This window comes from Cupressus sempervirens, chromosome 7 (assembly GCF_028749045.1).
Source record: "Cupressus sempervirens isolate cs-2001-9-10 chromosome 7, ASM2874904v1, whole genome shotgun sequence".
Lineage (NCBI taxonomy): Eukaryota > Viridiplantae > Streptophyta > Pinopsida > Cupressales > Cupressaceae > Cupressus > Cupressus sempervirens.
This window is the reverse complement of record NC_143124.1, coordinates 84,271,452-84,288,733: the sequence shown is the minus strand read 5'-3', so window position 1 is coordinate 84,288,733 and position 17,282 is coordinate 84,271,452. Positions and strand designations below refer to the sequence as shown.

At 33.4% G+C, this 17,282-nt stretch overlaps 1 protein-coding gene across 1 annotated transcript in view; it reads left to right on the top strand.

Moving 5' to 3' along the window:
• LOC149545612 (disease resistance protein Roq1-like) overlaps positions 1 to 14,322 on the top strand; it is a 35,163-nt gene extending 20,841 nt beyond the window's left edge. Inside the window, exons 4-6 of the mRNA XM_089790738.1 lie at positions 11,949 to 12,005; positions 12,156 to 13,592; positions 13,738 to 14,322. Of these exons, the coding sequence (XP_089646864.1) occupies positions 11,949 to 12,005; positions 12,156 to 13,592; positions 13,738 to 14,208 (1,965 nt within the window). The 3' untranslated portion in view covers positions 14,209 to 14,322. The remainder of the gene's footprint in view (positions 1 to 11,948; positions 12,006 to 12,155; positions 13,593 to 13,737) is intronic.
• The last annotated feature ends 2,960 nt before the right edge of the window (positions 14,323 to 17,282 follow it).

Genomic DNA, 17,282 nt, shown 5'->3' with positions numbered 1-17,282 from the left:
CTCTCTCAAAACAATATACAGACAATATAAAGTATACTTTATGTCTCTCCCCCTTTTTGATAGTAATTTCAAAGATTTATTTTGAATTATTTACATAGAGACACCAAAATGAGATAAGAATTCAAAATGTATCTTGAGAATGACTGCTAAGGTTTTATCCGAGTTCTCTTATAGGATCTTGCTGTGTTGAGTGCAATTTGTACCTCTATAGATAGCTCTATCATGTGTTCCACAATAAAGAAGTTATTGTCATGGATTAAAGTCTTGGAATATACAATATGTTTTTGCATTGTATCCATGTTTAGATGGATCATATTATGTATATCAATCAATGTTGATCGGATCCTTGCTTCTTCTCATAACAATTCAGCTTGTATATTTGACAAAAATCTGATTTTCTTGAATGTAACAGAGTTTGAGCTAGGGTCAAGTTGCAATTGTTGAGCACTAGCCTTTAGATCTATATCAATTTTGGACAATTTGTCCTTTATTTCCTTTGTGAACTTAGAGACATCACATAGCTTCCCAAAAAGTGATGACACATTTGAACAAGATGTCTCAAGATTGACCAAAATTGTAGAAAACTCTTCTTGATGAATTGCAATTTGGTGAACAATGTGCTCCAACACTTTATTATCAAATTTCTTTTTAGCCTTCTCAATTAGCTTGTCTTGTCCATCTGTGTCCTCATTGAATTTTTGGTTGCTTTTGCTAATTGAAACAAAATAGGTTGAGAAGAATCAACCTCAATTCCTATTGCCTCTGCCAAAATGTTCTTGGCATCCTCGATAATCTTATACTCTTTGTCTCTCTCCTCTCTAAGTCTTTGCTATTTAGCCTTTTTCTGGAGGAGTTCACCAAATATCTACATTTGGTCTGGGGCAACCTTGTAGATATCCCAATTGGGGAATACTATCTCCTTATCTAGATCAATGTCTTCTTCTATCTCCTTTCCTTTCCCCAAAAAAATTGTACTTGGTTGAGCCTTAGGCTCAACTATCCTTGTACTTATTGCCTTTGTATTCGGAATGGAAACAATAGTTTACATACTTGGACTTGCAATAAAAATTGATAATGTATTGACCGATGGAATACTTATAGAAATACTTGAGGAATCCAAAATTGATGAAGTCAAAATTGTAGAATCCAAAATTGAAGTAGACAAAACTAGGGTGCTTACCATTGAAGTATTCAAAACTATAGTAGCCACTGTATCCATAACTGATGATACTATCCCAATTGATGAAGAAGGAGTCTACAACTTGGTAGATGAAGTAGAATTTGCTTCTATCATTGATGTGCTGAGTTGAGTAGGGGCAAAGAGTGATTGGACATTTGATGTATCGCTAGTAGTCACAATCAAACTTGTTGAAGCTATCCCCATGCTTGACGTAGTCAATGGTTTGCTCGGGGAGTGAGGAAGTGAGGCAATGACTGCCGCAACTATCTTGACTCGGTCAGTTTCCTCATCATCTTGCTTATCTTCCTTGGTAGCTTCTTGCTCCTTGTACTCCTTATAATCAACTATGATAGACTGAGTTGATTCTTCACCATCCTCTTCATCCTTGTCTTTAGCATCATCATCATCATCATCTTTTACTTCAACTGGATATTCACTTGGTTTATGAAGATGATAAACATTTTTCCAAGTATTGTTTTCATTCTTCACAACATATTCAATATCATTCATCAAAATTAAACAAGTATTAAACTTAAGAGTCATCTTATCTTCATTTTCCTTTAATGACTTATTCACCTCTACATCTGTCATGCTCGGTAGTAGCTGCCTCAAGGTTTTATCGTATATATCTTTGACAGTTTTCTTGGCATGTTCCCATCTTGGCTTGATTTTCTCCATTCATACACTGGGAATCTAAGAGGCTAGCTAGTCAGGTGAATATTTCCATTGACCCATTTTATCCATGACCAAATCTTCAATCAATTTTTGCTCAACCTCAGTCTTGGTCTCATATTTCAAAGCTTCAAAGTTGGTTATACCAGCTCCTGCTTTCAATTCCTTTAGTCTGTCTTGGAAGGTGGGTGGAGGTTGGCTGAATGTCACCTCCTTCTTTATCAGCCTTCTTCCTTGAGCTCCTTGTGAATACTGTAGTAGATGGTTTGGCTGGCTTGGTGACGATCACCTTGCCTTTCTTCTTCTAAGGTTCTTCTTCTTTCTTGAATTCTTCCTCATCCTCTGCTTCCTCCACATCCTCACCTTTTCCCTCGATTAACAAGAGAGGTGTATTTGATTTCAATTTTTCTATTCTCATCTTTCATTTGTTCACTACTTGTGGGAGCTTTATCTCAAGTTCAATCCTAGCCTTGGCTTCATCATATGTACGGAAGTAAGCTGCTTTAGGATCAATTGGCTCATTGACAAGGGCTTCAATGATATCTTTGGTCTCATTAATGTTCACCTCATATCCAAGAGGTTTCACCCGCACAATTCTAGGCCTTACTACCTGAATGTATACCTTGTCACTATCAACCATGAGACATACATCATCCTTGTAGTTCTCAACTAACTTCTTAGGAATTTTGAACCTATTGTTCATTTTTTCTTCAAATGCATCAAAGTAGTTATCCATGATGCTATTATAATTGTCACCCATCTTAGTAATATATTCATTTATTTGGTAGAGCACAGACACATCTTTTCTCCATACAACAATGCCTTTAGATGAGAAAAACTTTTGAACATAAAAGAATTGGCAGGTTAATAGTGAACCGAACTTGCATAGGCAACTCTTGGATGTTCTAATGCTTTCTATATTTTTGTTGAACTATTTCTTCAACAACTTGGCAAGGTCAAATGATAAATTTTTCCTTACTACCTTATATGCAGAGTCCAGGGCTTCGCATGACACACTATTCAACCTACTTGAACTATCTATTTTTTGTGCATTTATATAAATGCTGAACTTCAACTCTACATCAGTAACACTATTAATTTTCATTTCCCTGCTATCCCATTTAGCTAGAGTTTTCTTCTCCAACTCTGCCCGACCTAGGGTTTTCATTGTTTTGGCTTTGGCTAGCATAGGGAGGCCAGTGATTTGATGAATCATCTTCTTGGTTATCAAAATTGGTTGTTCAAGCCACAACTACCCATTATGCACCCAACTAAGGATAAACCTAATCCATTTGATTTGAAACTCTTCGGACATATGAGGGATATGTGTTAATCCTTTGGTTTCCAAATGTTTATGCTCAGGCTTCAATACTCCATTAACACATAGTTGACCTAGGGCATCATCCATCTCTAGTGTACCAATTTCTTGAATAGCACATTTGAAATGAGTGTGAATGTCGTTAATAAGAAATAGGTGGAATCTAGGATTGCGCACCACTGGGTCTAGAGTTTCAGTAACCGCGAGAGTGAGCTTGAAATATGGCACTTTCCATTTAGCATATATGAGGAATCCCTTTGTGGACACTTGCACTCTTGCATCTTGTCTCAAAGAACCTCCCATTGCATGGTTTACTAGCAAGAACAATATCTCTAAGGCTCAGCTAAGAGCTTGAAATGCTTGAAACATACTCTCTTGCACTCTGTGGATAGGGAGCTCTAAGCCGACATCCAAGCATTCTAAACTCATGGAATCACTTGGATAGAAGGGTTTAGAGTGTGACACTTTCTTAGTGTACAGGTATGAGAAAAGCCTTTAGGACTACAATTTAGTCTCATCACATGCAATACAAATTTTGAGAATAGAGGTGCCAATCCCCTTAAAAAATGACAACAAGAATAGCACCACCTTGGCCTTTGCTGACAATAAGGCCTTTACTATCGGCACCAGCTAAATAGTGAAATATTTGCATCTTTATGCCAATGCCACGAACATGTCCATAAATCTATACGACCGTCCCTTTGGTTGCACTTGCTGAACATGAACACATTCTACTCCATAGTGAAAGAAATTTTATCAATGAAATTGGTTTTTCTACGAAAATAAATTGATTATCTCATTTTAAGGTTTGGGGGTTTTATTGGTAAAAAAAGAATGATGTGTTTATTGAATTTTATTTATTTATTTTATAAATTGATTATAAATTAATTTTAATATTTATGTAACCTAGAATATTAGGCTAGTATTTTTTCCAAAAAAATATTAATATCACTTGGATCATTGTATGGCATTTCAACTTTATCCAAGTAAGTTTTTTAATTGAAAAGTTTATTATATTATTATAAAATAAATAATATCATTAATGTTATTACTTTTTATAATTTTAGACTTATGTTATATTTTTAAAAAATAAATATTAAATTTAAGTCAACATCTAGTTAAGATGTAGATGCTATTATTAAATTATTATTATTTATATTATTAGATTGTATTTCTATAATTTAATTGACCAACATTTTTTTGAATAAATTTGTCTTATATTTTCAAAACAATTACAATTTCACAAACAAAAGTATGTATCTATATATATATATATATATATATATATATTCTTAATATTTTTATTAAAATTTAAAAAAAAAAACACTATAAAGTAATTTAATTTTGTATTTTTTTAACAATAATCATAATTCATGCTTAATGAAAAATTAAACAATTTCTCTAATATTTTTTTTCCTTTAGGAAAATTTTCCTTCCATTTAAATATAATTTATATTTTACATTATATAAACTATAAATAAAAAATATAAATTATGCATAAATTTAATACGATATAAAAAATTCTCTGTTGGATACATTATATATATTTTTAAATTAACAAACATATCCTAACAAAGATGTTTATTTCAATTAGATAGACTTGATTGAATAAAGTCTTAAATGCCATACAATTTAATCAAGTGATATTAATTTTTTTTTTTAAAGTACTCGATTAATATTCTAGGTTACATAAATAATAAAATTAATTTATAATAAATTTATAAACTAAGCAAATAAATAATTCACATTCCAAAATTTAACCGTTAAATACACACGTCATATTTTTTTAATGTTAAACTCCCAAACCTAAAAATAAAAAATGAAAATATAATCAAATTATTTGCATTGAAAAACAAAAAAGTTTGATAAGATCGTTCCACTATAGAGGAGTTCCTCTCGAATAGTTTATGTCATGTTCGACAAGTGCAGGTGAAAGGACAATTGTATAGATCTATGGACATGTTTATGGCACTACTATAGGGGTGCAAATATTCAACTATTTGACTAGTGCCTTTGCTACCCCTAGAGTCTACACTAGTTCCACCGCCATCCAAACAACCTAGATTTAAATTCAAATGTTTTGTTCCACTAGATCGAAGAGACATCCACCATTAATCAAATCTATGAAAATACTAATTGTTATATTTCTATTTGTGGATAATGGCTTACATATACATATATGATCTTGACATAGGGAAGTATACAACATCACTCATAATTTTTATCCATTTATTGCTAGCTTAATAATTTTGTTAAACAATAACATTATATTTGGAAATAAGTAAAGATAAAATCATAGAATTGATTTTTTTAATCTATAGATATTAATATAATTACATTTGAATGAAATGAAACATAAAAAAAGATAGAATTGAGACTTAGGTCTGCTAAACCATAGGTCAAATCATGCCAATTTTGTCGATGTGCTTTAGTAGGTGATTCAAGAGCTTAAAGCTAAGGTTTTAGCATTTGGGCATTGGATCTCTTTGTAGAAGTTGTGGGGTGCGAAGTGGAGGAAAAGTGCCATTTAAAACACTCATGTAATATATGTTATGTTCAATCCCCAATAGATGGTCACGAAAAAATATAGTACCTATGGCACAAGTGAATATCTTTTAAGCAATTATAATGAAATAATTTGTCATCACTACGTATGGCTCAACGATCACATTTTTTAATACCATACCTTGTGCATGAATATATTAAGAAATCACTAATATATTGCATTACATGAAGCATCGATCTGACTTATATAGAGGTATTGGTCAATATATCACTGCGATAAGATCAACTCGAATGAAAATAAAATTGAACTGCTAAATTTGATACTTGCATTGTACATGACTCGAAACCTCCTAGGATACACCCAAGCTTAAAAAGGTCAAGCATTAACGGATGGGGAGGAGAAGTATCCTTCCAGGAACACATAGATGTTGGAATGGAAACTAACTAAATGATAAAGTTGTATATATTGAGTCAGCTCATGGTTGTCCAAATTATATTTCTTGTTGTCAAGTTGAGTGGTGGGTGATTGAGCACAATAGTAGCCCACTGAAAATCCTTGGCCAAGGTAGGTTAGTGGCATGCTTGTCACAACAATCATTGGAGGTTAGAGTGCTAGTTGATAGAGGGGAGTTTGATGGAGGATATCCATAACCTTATTTTCTACTCAACCAACCCTCTAACACTAGAGTACTCGAGTGGCTAAACCATGGTGCCCCATGCCTATCCTGAGATAGGGAGAGTCTTTCTTGATTGAGATTGTGTGGGGATAAGTTAAGGTTTGTGGTTGGGAGGTTAAGCCCATGTTAATGCTTCTCCTTTCCACCAATGTCGAGGCTTGCTCAGCATAGTGATCATCTTTTGCACTATGTACAATACTTGAATTCTACTATCCTATTTTATAATTAACATTGTGATTTAATGATCATGGTAATTAGTTTTTATATTTCCTTAAGTTGTTCAATAAAGATTGTAATTAAAATGGGAATAGTAATTATGGAAGTTGTAACTAAATTATTTCATAAGTAGATCGTTAATTCAGTATTATACTCTTGAATGTGAAATGGAATAACCGAATTAGTTTTCTTTTCTCTTTCATATGAACTAGTTGTTAATTGTTGAATTGTCATTTTGTTATGATTAATGACATGTAACTTAGATTAAATTTGGGTATGGAAAAATGGAATGCTATCTATATATATATTAGACATAATTTTTTTTTGGGAAAATATTATATTAATAATAGAAACTACATAGAATTTTTTCAGGAAAATATTATATTAATAATAGAAACTAGTTCCAAAAAGGCTCCTAGAGAAAAGAAATAGTGAAGAAAAACTCTAGTCATTGCTTGATACAAAAAAGGAATGCAGAAGAAAAAATATTGTACTGAGAGAGTATTAAACACTGTGAGCCCTAAATCTAGATCCCAAAAACCCTTACATCAATTCTCCAAGAGGAGAGAACTAATAAAAAGGATCCGAAAACCATGCCTAAAACTTGACTCATAGGACAATGACAACATTAAAAAGAGTACAAGTTAATTACATTATGATTGTTAAAAAGCCCATAGCTCATATGAAGACAAAAGTCAAACGAGATATTAACTAGTGCAAGAGTAAATGCCACAAAGTAGAGCCCAAAAATTACTATTAGTGTTCTTCATCTACAATACAACAATGAGATTATGGTGATAGAAAGAAGGTCATCCAATGCAGATACAAGCCCACCACATCGCTGAACTGTATATGAAATCTCAAAGGAACAGGTGAGATCCATAAAATAATAAACATATGTAACCAAAGAGAAATCCAAATAATTTTGCTGTGAAATCCTTTGATGCTAACAGTCACCAAAATAAGCATAACGAGGAGCCAAAATGAAGACCCAAGCTAGAAAGGTTCTAAAGATGTTCTTTTGTGATAATATTAACTAGATTAGGGAAGACAAGAGGATTAAGTAGAGAAAGTAAGGAATTAATAATAACCCAACCAGTGCCTAGATTGGCTAGTAGACAATCAACTAAAAGATTGCATTCTCTATAAGTATGCATAATGTAACATTCAAAGATTGAAAAAAGAATTCAACAGACTTGAAGCATTATATATTGAATGTTATAGTTATACGCATTACATTTAATATGTGCATTAACAATAATGGCTGAGTCCCCTTCCACATACAACCTAGATATAGACATTGATTTTGCAAGTTCCAAACCAAAGAGAAAGGCTAAGGCTTTAGCTATGTTATCGATACCCGAAGGGAGAGGAGGAGATTTAGCTATAATCACTTGACCTTTAAAATCTCTATTGACTATACCATAGCTAGATTTACTTGAATTCCTTACTAAGGGTGATCCACTTAGTTTGTGCTTGGACCAAAGGTACCTTGGATGGGCATAATGGCGATGGTAGATGAATACCATAGTTGTCCTAGGAAGAAAAAGCATTAACAAGCTCGATAATTGATCTTTCTAATCCTTTCAAAAGATGGGAGATTGAAGATGAAAATTGTCTAAAAATTCTCTTATTTCTCTCCCACCAAATGGCCTAGACTATAGAGGTAGGGATATACTTTCAAAGATGTGAAAACATTTATTTAGTGTGCAGAATCTGTCATGCCTGAAAGAGATCCCATAGGGAATTAGATAGTGGCATAGAAAAATTAAGCCTACTGAGAACAAAATGGCAACAATCTTGGGCAAAATGGCAATTTAAGAGGAGGTGATTTGTTGTTTCTCCTACACAATTAAAGGGGTTAGAGATGTTCAGTCCACGAAGATGATCACTTGTTACAATCTGATGCTTTAATCCAAGCCATGCAAAACATCCTTCTTTTGGCATAACTAAACTATTGCAACATAATTTAAAAGCACAATATGTGGTTTAGTTATGCTGATTTTGTTGAAGGGCTAAGTATCCTTTCTTAATAGAGTATTTACCATCTTTAGTTGGATTCCAAAAGAGGCAATCTATTTGATTAGACATATATACTTGCATTTTAACTAATATTTATTTCAAAGAAGCAACCTAATTATGAGATATAGGGAGAGTTGATGGATCTTTCCAAATAACCAATCCTATAAATCTATGTATAGCTAAGACATAGTTAGAGAAAGATGTTCCCCAAGCTTGCATCGCTATTTTTGAAAAGTCCTTTCAAGAGTCAACAGATGAAAGAAGGTGGGGGGGGGGGGGGGGGTGGTTTAGTGGGAATCCATTCCAAGAATTGAACCAAAAGTTGAGACATTCCCCATTATGCACTTCCCAAGATATGAATGAAGTAATAACTTCCCTAAAGGCCATCATGAAATCCCAAGATCATACTCATTATGAAGGTAATATTTTTTTAAGTGAATTATAATGTTATAATTTAACTGGTTAGCTCATGGTTATCCAAGGTATACTCTTGCTTTCCTAGTTGTTTACTTTTAGCCATGGTGGTTTAGGACTCATACCTATTTCATGCCCAATGATAGGTGGTGCCCCATGCCCAAATCCTTCTCCGACAATGCTTCCCCCCTTCACCACGTTACCACAAGAACTTCTCCATGACAGTATCATATTCCTCCATCTAATCACAATTACTATAACGAGTTACTATCATAACGACTAACCACCATTTCACTTCCTATAATTTATGATGAATAACCAACTTCCCATGATTTCAAGATAATCTTATAATAACATCATAACTATTACCTAACATGTTCATCTTCATATGAAATATAATGATTAATCATCTTACCATTTCACATGGTCATGACTCAACTAATTTTAACAGTCAACTGACTTCATATGAATATTTTTAAATTGAGCAAAAAAAATAGAATATAACATATTGTTCAAAGATCAATGTCAATTAGTGTGCCCAAAGTCTTCTCCAAACACCATTCAGACCAATACTTCAATGGTAAATTTAGGAACCTCACTCAGATAGGAGTCTCATAAGGATGAAACTTCATGGGATCAAAGTTGTGATTCTAGGGCATCATGTGTAGAGGTTTTTTTTTTAAAGAACCAAATTTCTGTGCAGGTGATTCGTTTCTTAATCTCATCATTGGCGAAGACCACCATAAAGAATTGGTTTGACAAGAATTTCATAATGACTTCAATCTTTGAATTTTGAGTGATCCACCACTCATTTACCACAATTCTGGAAGACCTAATATCCGTGAAGCAACAAATGAAATTGAGATTGCTAAGGATTTCAATCTCCTCTTCAACCTCCTTAGTGACATGAATATCGATATGTTCTACATTTGACCATAAAGGGATCTTGGGATGGGATTAGGTGAACGATGACTCTGCCCCTTAGGTTTCCTTCCCAAAAAATGATGATTAGGGATTAGCTCTGGCCCATGAGAGTCTGACAAACCAAGGGGATGCCTGGAAGATGCTCTACCCAAGGGAGAGGGCAAGCATTTATCCATCGATTTTTCACCTTCGAACACCCATTGAGCTACATGATCCCATCAAGGATGAGTAGGATCTGAAATAGTCGTAGTTGCGTGAATTGCACTTTTCTTCATTGCCTAAGTGTGGATGGTGTCCTGTGGGAATGCTTCCTCAACTTCACGAGCACAGGAGCTAGTGCCAGAGTCCTTGACTTCTCGTCTTCCTTCATCCCCTCCATTTGCTACCTCATACATTGTTGTCCTATGAACCTCTTTTCTATGCTCACTCTTATGTGTCTCTGCACTTCGCTTTGCCACTGGTGTATTTTAAAATTGCATATGTTGTGACACAAGAAGAGATTTGAATAGCTATGGCCAGAGGTACTCCTAACTATCCAACCACCTCGCTGAGTAACACAACATAAGAAAACAACACAGAGAACAACACCAAGGAGAGGGAGAAAGGAAACACTTTATTGATTCATCCAATCATTAGCATACATGCCCAACTATAAGGCCTTATGGATTACGACCAAATATAAAAAATATTACTTCAAATCCATGATCCAATTGATATTTAAAATAACTAATATATTAGCAAAAAAATAACATTTAAAATTAAATCAATTTTTATCCATTTATTATACAATTGTAATTTCTCAAAAGAAATTATAATATTTTTTAATAAAGTAAAATACTTATTCATTTGTCAATTTAAATATTGAAAAATAATATTGCCTCTTAAATTAATATTAAAAAATAACATTAAGAAACATTTTATAAAATCTTAAATTTACTTTAAAAAGCTTAATACTTGCTAGAATTTACTTTTAAAATTATTTTTAAGTTTTAAATGTAAAAAAAAATTATTAGTAGTTGGGTAAATTATTTTATGGACAATGCATTTAAAATTAAAATAGAAGTAAAAAGACTATAGTTACAGTCAAAAAAGAATAGTGTACTCTCTTCAGCGCGCCCACATCAAGGTAGGGTAGAAATAAATAAATATTTTAAAAAAACATAACGATCGATGGAAAATTTGAAATTTAGAATAAATAAATATTTAAAAAATAAAACATTTTAACATTATAGTTTTAGTTTTTTTATTCTTTAAATTAATAGGTTGCAGAGCAACTGAAAACATAAGTAACCAAGATTGCTAATCCAAGTTTTATCTTTGATATATCTCGATTCTCAAAATGAATCTTCCAAAATTAAGGAGTAATTTTGGATCCATAGTATCTTGTGGTTTAAGAGATCTAGGGATAGAAGAATAACAAGGATGGCATTTATTTCTAACATTTGCAACAATCCATCCATCTTGACCCTTGCTTGTTGTAAGGACTGGTTTATCATATTTTGTTTTAAAAGAAAAAACCTTTTCCTACAGCCTCAGTTTGTTAGGTGGATGCTTACTTGTAACCATTTGGGAAGGTGCATAGTTTTTATTTGAGCAGATCAATCATCTTCATCCCTTGATTGGAGAATGGAAAAGCGATTTGAAATTTTTAGGGTGCCTTGTTTTGCATACTTTGTCTTGAAGAAATAGGATTTTTGTAAATTTTGTATTGGCTTAGTTTTTTTGAAAGAAAGCATATTTTGTAGTAATTCCATTATTTGCTTTAAACACAGTGCTTACTGAGTTCGCCATTTTAATTTGTATTTACCACTCTTTCTGAATGAAGATCAGAGCCATATTACTATTGAAAGGTTCAAGTAAATATTTAACTTAAATAGAGGGCTCTGAATGGGAAAGTAAATTGGAATACTGGAGTAATATCTAGTAGTATTAAGGTGGTATTGAGTGGCCTCGAGAAGTTAGAAATTAATCATAAAAGTTTTCTCTCAAAGATTTTCACTATTGTAATTCGCTATTCCAGCCTTTAAAGCTATCGGAATGGACTCCAAAAAGATTCTTATCGAAGCTAATGAAAACGGTAAGAGAAATCTAGAAAAGTTTCGCTTTACATGCAGCTTTATTTGTGAAATAACAGAATCTAATCATTGTCAAAAGATATCATTCATGCATCTTAAATAATTGAACTGAAAGTAATCCTAGAAATGATGTTCTAAATCTTTCCATGCAGATCTCTCCTCATCAGCATCAATTATCTAAAAGTAGCAGAGATTTACAGAAAGTATCAGTTAGTGGCGATCCTATTCAACTTAGAGAGCTAATTATCAATAAATGTCCTGTGCTTGAGGAGCTGCCAAGTCTCTCCAGACTAAGCTGCATGGAGAAAATCAAGATTGAAGATTGTGAGAAGCTAAAGACCATAACTCTGCCAACAACACTCACCAGTCTGTCTATAACTCGTTGCAGAGATTTCCAAAGAGTGTCTGGAAATGGTGATCTTGTTAAACTTGGAGAGCTAATTATCAGTGATTGTCCTGAGCTTGAGGAGCTGCCAAATCTCTCCAGACTAAGCTGCATGCATAAAATTGAGATTGAACATTGTGATAAGCTAAAGACCATAACTCTGCCAACAGCACTCACCAGTCTGTCTATAAGATGTTGCAGAGATTTGCAAAGAGTGTCTGGAAATGGTGATCTTGTTACACTTGGAGAGCTAATCAGGGGGTGTCCTGAGCTTGAGGAGCTGCCAAGTCTCTCCAGACTAAGCTGCATAGAGAAAATCCAGATTAAAGATTGTGAGAAGCTAAAGACCATAACTCTGCCAACAACACTCACCAGTCTGTCTATAACACGTTGCAGAGATTTGCAAAGAGTGTCTGGAAATGGTGATCTTGTTAAACTTGGAGAGCTAATTATCAGTGATTGTCCTGAGCTTGAGGAGCTGCCAAATCTCTCCAGACTAAGCTGCATGGATAAAATTGAGATTGAACATTATGATAAGCTAAAGACCATAACTCTGCCAACAGCACTCACCAGTCTGTCTATAAGACGTTGCAGAGATTTGCAAAGAGTGTCTGGAAATGATGATTTTGTTAAACTTGGAGAGCTAATTATCAGTGATTGTCCTGAGCTTGAGGAGCTGCCAAATCTCTCCAGACTAAGCTGCATGGATAAAATTGAGATTGAACATTATGATAAGCTAAAGACCATAACTCTGCCAACAGCACTCAGCAGTCTGTCTATAAGACGTTGCAGAGATTTGCAAAGAGTGTCTGGAAATGGTGATCTTGTTACACTTGGAGAGCTAATCATCAGTGATTGTCCTGAGCTTGAGGAGCTGCCAAGTCTCTCCAGTCTAAGCTGCATGGAGAAAATCGAGATTAAAGATTGTGAAAAGCTAAAGACCATAATTCTGCCAACAGCACTCACCAGTCTTTCTATAACAATTTGCAGAGATTTGCAAAGAGTATCTGGAAATGGTGATCTTGTTAAACTTAGACAACTATTTATCAGTGAGTGTCCTGAGCTTGAGGAACTGCCAAGTCTCTCCGGACTTAAGAAAAAATATAAGAAAATATCAAGTATTGAAGAGCTGCCTGCATTACAATGGATGGGACTTGGTCATTGCAGCAATGCATTCATACGTAATTGCATTCATAATTTGAAGGTAATGATATCAATACTTTTAAGACAATCATATATGTATGATAAGCGTTCTTTTACTTCGTTTCTGATCTTCACCTCTATTTCTGAATCTGTAATTGGGAAGAAATACTCGGCACGAACTGAGAATGTTTTCTTCTCCATTTCAGAGTGTGCCGTCACACGGAATGATGATGATTGGAAGAGCAGTGGGCGGAGCGGAGTCATGTTTCAACAAAGATCTGTTTTGTGATTGTATTGGCGTCGATGAAGTCATTGAAAATAGTGGTTGTGGAACTTCTGCCATATTTTATTCTAATACTGAAGCAGTAGTTGTATGTTACTTGGTTACCGTTGACAGCTCTACTTTAGCGGAGGATATAAACATACGTCCACGGTTTAGCGACTTCTATAGCATTAAGATGCGTCAAGGAGAATGGATAATATCGATATTTTCATCTGGTTCTTCAGAATACTATTTTTTAGAGGGAGTTTATCAATTGGACTATTTTCTTCGATTTGAGTTAAGGAAGTATGGGCTAATCAAGAAGAGTCTTCACATAAAGCTGAAGAACGGTGAAGAACGGAAAGTTATGGGTGTGTATCATACAATTGCTGATAAATTACATCAAGGGGATTGAGATATAGGCATCAAAGACGGAGGGTAGAAAAGCGTGTAAGTTATATTATTTATTAAATGACTCTTCTTTTATGTTCTTTTATTTAAGAAGGATAAAAGATGTCATCTTTCTTTATAGAGTTTGAGTTGTCTTTTAATTTTTTGAGAGTAAATATAAAAGTTTAAGTTTTTGTTTTATCATATTCATTTTTATTTTGTAGTCTAAGCTTCGAAATTCTTTTATCTAATGAGAAGTTTTTTTAACTTTTTAATTAATTTAATAGTTCTTTTTAATTAATAGACAAATAGACAAATGACAATTTCAAATGTTGGTTTTAATAATTATCATTTGGTAGTTCTTGCTATCTTAATAACAATAAATATTTTTTAAAAATTTCAATATGACTCATTTTTCTCTAATAAAAAATATTAACATTATTCATTTCTTTTCAAACAAGCCTAAGTTTTACAACCAATCATTTTCTTTTATATTTCACTCATTTTCTTTTATTATCTATAATGTATGTCTCTAAACAAAATTGAATCGTGCTCTCCTTTTCATCCTTTCAAATTATTTTCCTTTACTTTTTCTTGATATTCCCAAAGAAACAAAAAAATTACACCTAGTGAGATAATGATTAAATAGAGATCTATAATATTTTATCTTTTCTTTATAAATTCTCAAGTTCCAATTGAGTGAAAGAGTAATTGTACCTTTGATGTATTTAGAGTTGCTTCTTTCAATCTTCATGATATGATATTTCAATATAGAAGATAATTTATGGATGAATTCAAATGAATTTGCATGCTTAGGTGAGCTAAAAAATCATTGTTGGATAAAATTTCATGACTGTGTAAAGTGGTAGACATGGACTTTGATTTATAGTTCTTTTAGAAGAAAATTAAATATTTGAGATTAGATTCAGAGATTAAGGGATATAAATAGATGACAAAATATGGTTTGAGGTAAAAATTCAAGTGTCATCTATAGATTTATAAATCCATTGGGAGAAACCAAGTCTTCTTACATGTGTAAGAATGACACATTAGGAGGAGAAAAATGAAGTGCAACTTCTAATTTATTTGAGAGATATCAATGCATGTTTTGAGTAATTGGAAGGCTTTATGAAGATTTCACAAGGTAGAAAAATAGAATTACCTATAATACCTTTTCAAATATAAAAATTGGGCCAGACATGGACTTTAATTTATAGTTCTTTTAGAAGAAAATTAAATAGTTGAGATTAGATTCAAGATTGAGGTATATAAATAGATTAAAAAAATATGATTTGAGCTAAAAAAAAAAAAAAGTCATCTATAGATTTATAAATCCATTGGAAGAAACCAAGTCTTCTTACATGTGTAAGAATGACAAATCAAGAGGAGAGAAATGAAATGTGTGTTCTTGTATATTTGAGAGGCATCAATGAATGTTTTTGTGTAGTTGGAGGGCTTTATGAAGGTTTCAAAAGGTATAAAAATAGAATTACCTATAATACCTTGTCAAGGTATTAGAGGTAAAAGAGACTAAATAGACTAGGTCATCAAGATAAAGGACTCCAATACCTCATTGGGGTATTGGAATTAATAGGAACTTTGATACTTTGGGGTATCAACCTTGAAAGGGATTCATAAGGTTTAGATGTTGATAGAGTAATTGTTCATTGGAATGATCAAACAAGGTAGGAAATATCATATACCAATTTCTATTTTTCTTCCATCTCTTTAGGAAGGGTAAAGTACCCACTAGACTGTTAGAATTCTTTAGAATAACTGAGAAAGGGGTGAATCAGTTATTCAAGGTCCAATAATGTCCAATCCAAATTTTCTAATAAAATGAGAGTGAATCAGAAGTACTATCCTTTTTACTTTCTTATCATGCATGTAATTAAACATTAAACAATCATGAAAAGTAAACATGCATCACCACATAACACAAAGGATTTTGGTGACCCAGAAACCCTCCAGGAATAAGAAGGTAAAACTGGGGTGGGGATGACACCCACAAAATAACTGCGCAATTGATTTCAACCACTTCTGATGGTTTGCCTTGTTAAAGGCCTGCCCTATTAAAGGCTACAACACACTGTTAAATGTGACCCTGTTAAAGGATTTCTACACCCTGTTAGGAGTGTTCCCTATTAGAGGACTTAAGAACATTCAACTTAGAATGCCACCCTGTTAAAGGATTTACATAGAGCTGTTAGGCCCACCCAAGTCCATGGGATTTATAGTCACCTTCTCAAAAGAATCTTTTATCCCTCTCTAAGGATCTCATATCCTTCTCCTAAGGATCTCTTATCCTTCTCCTGAGGATCTCTTATCCTTCTCCTAGGGATCTTCTATCCTTTTCTTGAGGCTTATCCACCTAGCTGTTAAGCTAACCTAGCAATGTAGGATTTCGATATCTAAAACAATGGTAAGAGAGCATTAGAAAGGTTTTGACCTGATAAAGATAGCAACTCTAACCTTGTAGATTTTAGATCACTCTTTAGTTCTTTTCTTTGCTTGGCTTTTCTTCCTTGCAGTGCTGATAACTTGTTCACCCTTCAAGATCTGTCTCCTTGAGTTCTTCCACTCATTATGCCAATGCACTCTATGGTCACTTGATCAACTCAGAGTCTTGATGCTCTATTCTTACTCCTCACTATGTCCTCTCCTTGACACTTCACACTAGCCTTCTCCTGGCTTCTTCATACGACCACTCTTATGACTAACTCTCTCTCACACACACTTGATCTCTGACCTGTAACTCCTTATAAAGAAGTTTTCTTCTTCATTTCCCGCTCAAATCTTGATTTGATTTGAGAAAATTATATTGTTTTCCCTCCAAATTGTTTCTTCCATAAACTTCATGATAAATCCATTAGCATTCGCCTTGAATTGGTTTGCATGGTTTACATAAAATTCTGTGACATCTACTCATCATCCTTATCATCCAACTAATTCACAAAATTCAATGTAACAACCTTATCATTACTAATTTGGCGAATCTTTTGTCTTAACAAATAATGCAACAACTTGAAATTATTGGTTTACTGATGCTCAGCTCCTTCTGTGTTACTCAGCTTCTACTACATTTACTGATGCTCGACA